At 36.1% G+C, this 10,749-nt stretch overlaps 1 protein-coding gene across 1 annotated transcript; it reads right to left on the bottom strand.

The window, feature by feature from the left end:
- Positions 1-9,159: 9,159 nt before the first annotated feature.
- Positions 9,160-9,465, bottom strand: LOC120780194. Its single transcript, XM_040112462.1, has one exon. It carries the CDS (start codon positions 9,463-9,465, stop codon positions 9,160-9,162), a length of 306 nt encoding a protein of 101 aa, XP_039968396.1.
- Positions 9,466-10,749: the final 1,284 nt, after the last annotated feature.

Here is a 10,749-nt window from a genome sequence, read left to right as displayed (position 1 = left end):
CGCCTTCTCACTTTAGCTCGCCTAATAAAAAATTTCTTTGTTTTTGAAAATATTTGTTTCGAAGAAATGATCCGCCTTCTCACTTTAGCTCGCCTAATATAAAATTCCTTTATCCTCCTCAGTCCCAAGGGGGGAAAAAAAGTTAGAAGTCGACAAAAATATTTTTTTAAGCTTGCCGCGTTAACATTAAAACAAAAATTTTGTTCAAAGACATATGCGATGAATGCTGGACATTTGTAACCAAGTGGAATGAATCTCGCTTTTGTAAAAGCATATAAAGGATTAATGTTTTATTTCATATTAGTTTTAAATGCATAAATAACAGTAAATCTTTGATGAATACTTTGCTAAAATAAGGAAAAGAACTAGATAATGTTTGAATAATGAGCAATTAAGAGTGAAACTCCATGAAACAATGTCTATCATTGTTGATGCATAGAAATATGTCGCGGGAAATGCACTTAAAGCGTGTTTTTTGATTGCATCCTTCTTTACGACAACGCATAAACTTATTTTTATCAGAAACTGCGCAAATATGTAAATGTTTATTCTTCGTAGTACGCACATCTTTCGGCGGCAGAGGTTTTATTGTTGTAGCTGGAAATTGCATGTGGACAATCAACGTTAATGTACTTTCTGTTTACTTTATCCCATCGTCGAGCGGTTTGTAGGGGTAACGATCCAGTTGACGTGGAAGCTATAAGCACGGAGCGGCTATCCATCCACTTGACAACACACAATTTGTCATCTTCCCTAGCGAACTCTTCGTGACTACCTCTTCCTCTTTTTAATAAAGTTTTGTCGTTTGATAACTTTGATCGAAGTTCCTTAGGTATCCTGTTGAGTTGAATAGTACCAGTCGCAAATATTTCTTTATCCAACAAATGCTCGAGAATGTTTATAGAGGTGAAATATCGGTCAATGAATGCTTCACTACCTTCACTGAGATCTGTAGCAAGTTTTTGTACAACAGTACCACCAATTCCCAAATGTTTATTCGGCTTCCCATCGGGCCACGTGTTTGCTCCTTGGTATATAAAAAAGTCCAGGGGGGTTACTCTGTAAGGCGTTGCGCAAGTGAAAAAGTTCGTAAATGACAAAAAGCAACTCTGTAAGGCGACAAGCACATTGGAAATTGCGTTTTGCGCATTTATTTTTACCCCTTCGCAATGGCAGCACTCTGTATTGCGTAAACGACTGTCAAATCTGTGCGTTTAACGTATTTTTGATTCGATATCAAACTGGCAAGCGCAACGGACAAAAAATGTAAGTTTATAAGACATATTTGTAGTTTTAATTAAAAAAAAGATTTATTTAACAGGGAACATTTTAAAAATAAACAAACAAACCCAACACAGTTCGAAATTTTAATCAATTACATGAAAACACATTCGGAACTTTCCAAAGGACAACTGAAAACTGTGGACGCGAAAAATGCTGCAAATAATTTATGGAAAGAGTTGGTATGTGACCTTAATGCTGCGGGGCCACCATCGCGCGATGTTTTAAAATTTTGCTGTTGATATCCTCCCTGCGCCAAAAATTTTAAAGTGGCCGCTAATTTCACAATTTCGGGTATTCCTGTCGACCTGCGTGGAGTTTTTAGCTCACTACTTATGCTGTCCAACACATATTTGAATGATTCCTTACTTAGGCGAAAGTTTTGCACGAAACTATTTAAAGCACAAACAAGTTTAAAGAATTGCATTACACTTTATCACTCATACTTGCCTTTTTTCACTAAGACTCATCACATTGGACTTGTCTCTAATCATTTTCCGCTTCACTCATTCATTTCGTTCGTTCGTTTCCTCCCACAACACAACGCAATCCATATTCACACTTTTTTTATTTATTTAAAATTACTTTTATATATTTATAAAACTCTTCAAATTTAATTTTATGTTTATCTGTCAATTTTCTTCTTCACTTTTCTGTTATTGGTTTTGTTTTCATTCTCCTTCGTTTCGGTCAGTAATGTCAACTATACTGGAAATTTGTCAACGTGAAAACAGTGCAACACTGTTTACAATGCGAAAGTGTTACAGAGTACCGATTTCCCTTCGCAACGCATTGCTATTCGTAACGCATTGCTATTCGTAACGCCTTACAGAGTAACCCCCCAGAAAAGTATCAGCTAGAACACGTGACCATTCAGATCAGCCAGACTCTCATACAGACGACAACAATGTAGGTGCAAAAAAAGGTGTTGGAGTTAAGCTCCAAAACACCGAAAGTATTGACTCTATATATGGGCTGTATTTTGACGGCCGCAAAGACAATACACTTACACAAGCCATTACAGTGAGTTGTTTGTCTTCTACATTTCAACGAACTTCCATTTCGTGCTCTTTTCGAACACATAGATGGTGTCTCAAAGAGTCCAAATACATTCTCTGGCGACATAAGTAAACTGCTTCCTGATTATGAAAAGTTGCCTGTTGTCAAATTTGAAAGTTTTCCATCCTGCCAATTACCTTCTAAGGTTATTAATCCGACCCAACTTAGCACAGATCAAGCTTATCTCTATAAAATATCAGAAGCTGTTATTTCCGGTCAATGTTCCTCAGATTTAGCGTCGATGCATCCAGGTAACATGTGCAAATCTCGCTGGCTCACCTGTGCAAATAGAATTCTGAGATTATACATTTCTACTGACAAACCAACAAAGGAAATAAAGATTTTGTTCAAGTACATACTTACAGTTTACTCACCTTTGTGGTTCTCAATAAGATTCAACAGTTCAATCAAAGATGGCTCGCGCCATCTCTATGCTGCTATTCAAAGGTCGAGATACTTACCTGCTAAACTGCGCAAGGTTGTCGATTCATCCATTCAACACAATGCTTTCTTTGCTCTTCCAGAAAACATTCTCCTTAGTATGATGATTGACGAACGGATAGAAGTCAGAAAGTTGTCCCTTGACCGTCTTCTGGCAGTCAGAGAAGCAGAGTCTGACACTGTAAATGGAAGGGTGGGTTAGATGTAATAAAGTGCCAAAGCTGAATTTCAAAGCTAATAATTATTACGATATGATTAACTGGAAGACTATTACCTCGACTGTTCCACCAGTTCTTTGTTCAGTTTATAACGAAGAACTCATAAAAGGGCTGTCGGGAGACACTGCAGAGGTAAGGAAATTTAATTTCGCAAGCAAGGCCGAATTCATTTGCAACGAAATCTTTCTGAAATTCTCGATGCGCAGAGGAATTTCGTTGAAAAGCAGAGTATGTTTGAACCTGAACATTAGGTAAGGAAGCATTTACAATCTGAGAGCGAGGTTGGCTTGGAACTATTATATCCGCGACATTGTGAATAGGAGGATTGTCGTCAGAATGGCTTGGTGGACCTGTAATTTGCTCGTTGTGTATGATTTCTGAATGTATGTCATCTGTGGTAAATGGACCAGATGAATGTATTGCTGTCCGAGGTATATAAGGCAAGTCGTTGCTGCTCTTGAAGCTGCTTTACTGTAGTGTCTGCCAACACTTCTAGAGAGCGGTTCATTCGCCGTAAATATGTCACTGCAAAACGTTCGATTTTAAAAATTCGTTTTCAATTCAATTAATACCTTACCTTTCTCCATGCATTTGAGTTTTTTGATGGTGGACCAAGTGCATTTAAATTTGATGCTACCTCTTTCCAAAAAGCCTGTACATCTTCTTTAGGACGCTGGTAGAAACCGTTGGCTATATCTAGCTTACTCTCCATCATATCTGCCAATTTTCTATATTGCTCTGGTGTTGTTGTTTTCGACCTGAAAGCATATCAAAAAACATCATTAGAGCGCAAAAACTGGAAATATCGTGTTTTTTACAACTTTTAACTACAAGTTTTACTTACATTTTTGGAAAATTCAAAAAAAGTCACGAAAATAATAAAATTCAAATAATAAACTTCCGCTGAATTAATCTTTAATTTAATCTGTGCAGCTTACATACTAATTTGATGTGCGCGCAAGTTTTGGTTCTTCGAGCGGAGGAGAAAATAAAAATGCCGACGTTGTTATTTCTGTGACATTATATTTTATTCTCTCTGCGTCTTCTGTGTGTGGGGCATTAACCCTTAAATGCAAATTAATTAAGTCGTTTGTTTTTGGGCAACCACGGGCAACTGCCTTGTTTTCTTTATTATGTTTTCTTATATACAGTATTTTGCTTAAGTCTAGATACAAATATTTATCTTACATTCTAGGAAGAATATCTACAATCCACTTGAGATATGACATATGTTACAAGTGGAAAGATTCATCTTACAATCTATGAACTATATTTTGGGACCACCTAAGGCGGACAGTATTAGGATAGTACCATATGGGTTACATATTTATAACAGAAATACAATATGTTCATGTAATATGAACTGGTGGTATTAACTTGCATGGTTTTTCCTTTTTAAATACCATAAATTGTAAAATTAAACATAGATTAAGGGAAAAATAAAGAAAAAAATGTATTTTCTAAAAAGTATTCTTTTATACAAAATAACTTAATTCTACGATTGTCTTCGAATTATGCTTACTGTAGTGTAAGAAAATCTTTGAAGCAGTTGTTTTTCTGATTAAGACACAATGGTACATTACATTTGGTACACGACCATTGTGTGTTGCCCTTACAATTGGGCGTCTTGCACCGTAATCGATTGGCAAATACAGGTCAATGTTCGACACCATCTACGCGCACATCTTTTGACGGGAGCGGATGTTGTGGACCTTTTTGCTTTTTTATATGAAGCTCGCATTCTAAAGAGGAAGTACTAGGACGTCCTCTTTTACTACCACTCGGCATACCTATATATTACACAGTGTGTCAGCCAAACAATTTCGATACTCTCCAAGATTAGGCAGTTGCTTTTTTGGGACACCTTTAGCAGTTAGGTTTTTTTTTTTCATAAGCACCCATGAGTTGATCACAGTGAGATCCAGTAAATGGTAAAACAAGCGTAAATACCATTTCCGGCTCTTCACTCGAAACCGGTAACGTCCTAAAAAGCTATCCATGAGATCAACTCCGCCCATATGCATAACTTAACTTGTGTTATTATTCTGAACTAAAGGTTCTACTCTCCGGCGACACAATTCAAGTTATGCCGATATTCCATAATATTAAACAAAATATGTTTAGCATAACATTAGTTGTGCTCTTATGTCAAAGTTGGTTGTATATTAATCCGCAGTTTATTTCCATTGATTAAGATATATGTATATTATACATGTAGATTTTAATTTATTTCAATATAGCTTTTAAGTTTATTTTTAAATATAGCTTTTAATTTATTCAAAAGTGGCTTTAAGTTTATTTTTAACACGAAAATGTATTTTAATTAAAAGTTCAAAAGTAACAATGTAAACAAGTAATTTTAACGCTCGATCCGTCGCGCTCGCCGTCTCGTCTATTACTCGTCGTCCAATCAGTGAGATGATGCAACAGCTCGCTGAGTCAGCTCGCTCAGGATAGAGTTGCCATCCCACATACATTCTTAAATAAAAGTGTTATTGAACTCAAATTAGTGCATTTATTTAAACAAATTAGCCTCTTGTAATGAAATGTTAAAACTAAGAATAAAACATTGGAACTTCAACAATTTTATAGCACATACAACAAGATTTTGAAATCAGTTGATATTAGAAAAATATGAAATAAAATTAAAAAATAGTAAGTAATGCAATATGATAATAAAGAACTAAACGTGAATGTCAACCATTTAAAATATAAAACAGTGATTTTTATGATGACAGGATATCCTATTGAGAGGTATCGTTCTCAATGTTTTCAGTTGAGGTAGAGGTATCGCCGATGTCTGGATCAATATTCCGTATATTTCCTGAGTTTAAGTTGTTGTAGAAACTATGGAACATGGGATCGATTAAGTTTAGAATGCTCAACAAGTCTTCCTTTTTCTCTTTCGATATAAGAGGAGTTGCCGTGATTTTATCTTGGTCCCGAATGGTTAAGCAGCTGACACGCCCTTCATTACATTGAGTGTCTTAAAAGGCTATTCTCGTGCACGAATTTCAGCTATACGAATTCTTTGAGCTGCATTTCTTTCTGCTCTCTGTTCGACTGATTCTAAGCTCTTTCAACACGTGCACGTCGAGTCTTTTTGCTACGGGCGTTAAGTTAGATTTTTTGGGTGGCATTTTACTAAAAATAGTAATTGAATTTTTAATGTGAATGAATTTCACTGTTCTCTGATTTTGTAGATTATATATTTGGCTGTATTTATGTAACTGTAAATTAGAAGTAAAACAAAATGTTAATTATTAATTGTAGAGCGATTAATTTGAATAATAACTATCCTATCATCTAAGTTGGACCAAATTACATGTACATATATGCCAACTTTCATGAATACCAGTTGACTCGTTTTTGAGTTCATTCGGAACATACACACGGACACTGGATTTTTATATATTATTATTTATACTTGAAAATATTTATTTCGAAGGAATGATTGGCCTTCTCACTTTAGCTCGCCTAATATAAAATTCCTTTATTTTTGAAAATATTTACGATATCGGGAGTCACTCGCGAACGATGCGTCGATGGTTGAGAATATGAAATAAGATAGGAAATATGTCAGTAAAAGAAAACACCAAGTTTTGTGCTTAATATGATATATGAATATACAACCAAGTTTTGTTCTTTATTGAGTTTTGATTATTACAAATTACTTACTCGCTTGTGATAGTGATGATGCTGATTATGGTGGCCGGTGGATGACGTCTTGGTTTGCTCCGATCGCTAGGAAAAGTGCAAGTGCGTGACTAGCAGAATCGCTCGCTAAGCCATTGAGTCAAAACTAGCGGGAGTTTTTAACGAAACCATTGCCAGTTGAGTGAAAGTTATTAACAGCTAACTGGCAATGGTTTGTTATATGCTCACTAGGGTTGGCTAGAAAGAAATTAGGCACTGGTCTAAACAGTTGGAGCATCCAGGAAGTCGCTTTTCCTATTCTTTTCACGGTCTTTTTAATGTGTTGGTTTTTCTTAACACTGTCTTTTTCGCCGCATTTCTTTTTTTTATATTTCTTAACGGCACTTTTAGACTTTCACGAACCGAACAAGCTTTTTTTTTTTTAAGTGCAGAGGGTCAACATGCCACCATGTGAAGCATCCTCAAACCATAATATTTCCACCACCATGTTTTACAGTTTGTTTTACATGGTGTCTCTGGATTCGTTCTCCGGGTCTACGCCAGCAGTATTGCTTTTCGTCAGACTGAAAACGGTTAAATTTTGACTCGTCAGACCAGACAACACGTTTCCAAACGTCAACAGTCCAATTTTTGTGTGCCCTTGCAAATTTCAATCGCGCTTTAACATTTTTGTCGGATAATGCAGGTTTGTTTTTTTTTACACTTGAAACATAGCCGATGTCTCGCAGCGCTCTTCTGGCAGTCCATTCGCTAATAGTAGGGAAGCCCACCATAGTACGACCATCACCCATCGTATTACGGGATGAAAATAATTTTTATATGAAATTTATTACATTAAAATATTAATTTCGAGGAGATTGACTGGAAATTGTGATGCTAAGTGTAATTAATTAATAATTAAAAAAAAAACAAAATTAAAACATTACACGCACTGTCTTGCGCAATAAACTGTAGACTAATCGAAAGTATATAGCTTACAGAATATGTGTTTATTCTCGAACTCTCGACGAGTCACTCAAGGAGGACGATGCGTCGATTGTTAAGAATAGAAAACAAAGAAAATATATTAGTCAAAGAAAAACACCAAGTTTTGTGTTTAATATAAAAACGTTTTGTTCTTTATTATCACTAGTAATGGCCTTGTTACACGTAACAAGTACAGTGGCGAGACAGTATTCTGGCCGAGTATGATACTCGGTCGAGAGAGTTGCGTTGGCGAGAAGAGGTTTACACGTATTTTGTTCATCTAGTTAGACAGTGAAGTTTTTCAAAGTTTTATTTACAATGTTTGGTAGAAAGAGAGAAAGAGTTTTTAATGAAGTTCTACCGCATCTCATAAAAGAGTTGTGGGATTTATTGGAAGCAGAAAATAACAGAGTGTGGACAAGACCGTGGATATTGAGGCGATCCGCTATTGGTGCAACAAATACCCTCTTTAGAGAATTGGAATCAGAAGATCCTGAAGAATTCAATGCGCTTTTGCGCATGAATATGGAAACCTTCGAAACCCTGTTGGAAAACATCACTCCAAATATACAAAGAACAGCTACTGTCATGGGAGAGGCTATTCCGGCACGAGTTAAACTACAAGTAGCGTTAACTTATTTGTCAACGGGAATGAGCTATCGCTATTTGCAGGCAATGTACCGTATTTCCCGCTCAGCAATATCTGCAGTAATACCAGAAGTTATGGAAGCTTTATCACTTTATTTACAAGAATTCTTAAAGGTAATTTGTAAGTGAAAAATAAAATTCACCTTCAGTAGCCTTTATTTAATGCAAAAAATAATTATAAGAAAAAGTTATTCAATTGCAACATGTTCAATATTAACTGTATTAATAGCTGATTCCAGTGCAGCTTGAATTATATCGCTTGTAACCACCACCTCCGATGGTGTAGTATCAGTGCCTTCCACTATAAATGAATAATTGTCATGACCTTCATCAAAATTAGGTTGGTTTGATGGAGGATTGGAGAATGAATCATAGCTGTAATTGGAAAACGATGCTGTACTTCTGGACTTCTCTCTATAATCTTTTATTCCGATTTCACTTAAAATGCATTGTATTTTCTGTTGTGCTATTAATGCAGTTTCAAAACAAAGATTTTTCATTTGTACTGCCACATTTTTGCCAAACACATCAAACGAGCATTCTTCTTCTTGTTGGTTTATTGATTCATTCAATGTGCTTAAAGAATTAATGGCTTGTACGATGTCTCGGCACCTTTTTTTCCACGCATAGAAGTAGGAACCGCCTTATTTGTTGATGCGACGTTAGAGCTACAGTAGAACTCCAATTATCCGAATTAATGGGGACCGGGACCCATTCGGATAATAAAATATTCGGATTTAAAAAAAAAATAGCCATTGGAGAGAATAAAAGCTACGTTTTGATATCGCACTATTTTTTTTATTGCATTAAATGAAATAAACATGAAATTTTCACATGTTTTAAATATAAATAAAATGTACCTACTTATGTACAAGTTTAGAAATAAAAATCATTGTTTTTTAAACATCTCCGTCAATGTAAGCTGTTTTGCGGTCTTCAACCGTTTTCGGCCAGCCATGTCACGCATTCGCTTGACGGTGAGCAGTTGCAAGTGGTCACACTCGGGCTGACGCTCCATCCACTTCAAAGCAGTCTCGAGGCCGGCTAATGCTTCACTAGCTGATGGTCCAGCGTTTACTTCAACATCAGCAGAAAGTTCTTCTTCCACATCCACTTCAACATCTTCTCTCACACTTACAACAATTTCATCGTCATTGAGAATTTGAAAACCAGGGTCAGACGTGTCACAAGCCATCCACTCTCCTACATCTTCAGCACTTACTTCTGTACAACCAGGAATTTTTACAATCATTTTTCTTATTTCCTCTAGTGACAACGCATCTTCATCATCATCATCCTCTCCATATCCGGAAATTTATCCGGAGATAAATTTCTTTCTGATACACCGCTTGCTGTGTAAATAATCCCTTCCACTCTAGTGTGCTTTGAGCATTCAAATGATACATTCGTGAAGGTTATCCATAAGGTGTCTTCATGAATTGTGTTCGTGTGGAAAGGGTGTGTAACTCCACCAGGGAAAATGGGATCAACCAAATTGTTTGTATAAGGATCCAATTTAACCTCATGAGGAACGATCTCAAAGACTGTGTTTGACACATCATTGATTTTGTTCCAAATGCAGTTAGCATCTTTGAACCTTTCTTGGATCAGCTCATCCTTTATATACTTTTGTATGTTTAAAACACATTCATCTTTGGTTACTGATACCCCGTGAACAATTTTGTTCACACTGGAGGAAAAGGACCAGTTTGTCGTGCATCTGGTCAAGTAAACAACTTTTCTACATAAGTGTTCTTTTATAGTCTTATCATCGTTATAAATAGGCCGGTTGATCGTAACTTTATCTAAATGTTTGTGAATGGTAGAATCAAATCCTACATGGCATTGCGGACATCTTAGACTTGGGTAGGACACAGGACTCCAATTTAAAGTTCTGGATGTAGGGTAAGGGAATGATTCAGGTTGTGACAACGATAGATTACAAAGAATAAGGATCAAAACTGGGGATTTAAGACTCATATTGAGGGAAGCGGGAAAATACACGTGCTTAAGACAGGTGAGATTCTGTAATGCAGTCTTTGTAATATCCTTTACGGCAATTTTAATACTGTTTAATAATGAGTGCACCGGTTTTGGGTGTTGCACCCCACGTATATTACCATGAGGATTTGGTAAATCAGTCCTCACTTTATACACAGCCTTTGTAATTTTAATACAATTAATTTTATTGATTTTTTTATAACGATTGACTTGCAAACTGTATTATTAATGCACGAGATGAGCCAATAGAAATAAAAAGGACTTTTATGATTGCACGTGAAAAAATGATGAGTTCCGATTGACTTGAAAATTAGTAAACGAAGAGCGTGTCGATGATTGCCAAAAAGATGTGATTTGATCGGCTGTGATATGCACGAGAAAGTGAACAACTTATTTCCGTATATAGCGTGGATAGAGTGTTGCAACTGTATAACAGTGTGACCAGAGTGTGGGCATTGCATTGGCAATTTTATAATAG

The sequence above is a fragment of the Bactrocera tryoni genome, unplaced genomic scaffold, assembly GCF_016617805.1.
Source record: "Bactrocera tryoni isolate S06 unplaced genomic scaffold, CSIRO_BtryS06_freeze2 scaffold_225, whole genome shotgun sequence".
Classification (NCBI taxonomy): domain Eukaryota; kingdom Metazoa; phylum Arthropoda; class Insecta; order Diptera; family Tephritidae; genus Bactrocera; species Bactrocera tryoni.
Note: the sequence above shows the minus strand (reverse complement) of the source record. Positions and strands in the feature narration are given on the sequence as shown.

Bases quoted from the DNA above. Each gene is read 5' to 3' on its own strand.
- LOC120780194 (XM_040112462.1), bottom strand. From the start codon at position 9,465: ATGGCTTGTGACACGTCTGACCCTGGTTTTCAAATTCTCAATGACGAT.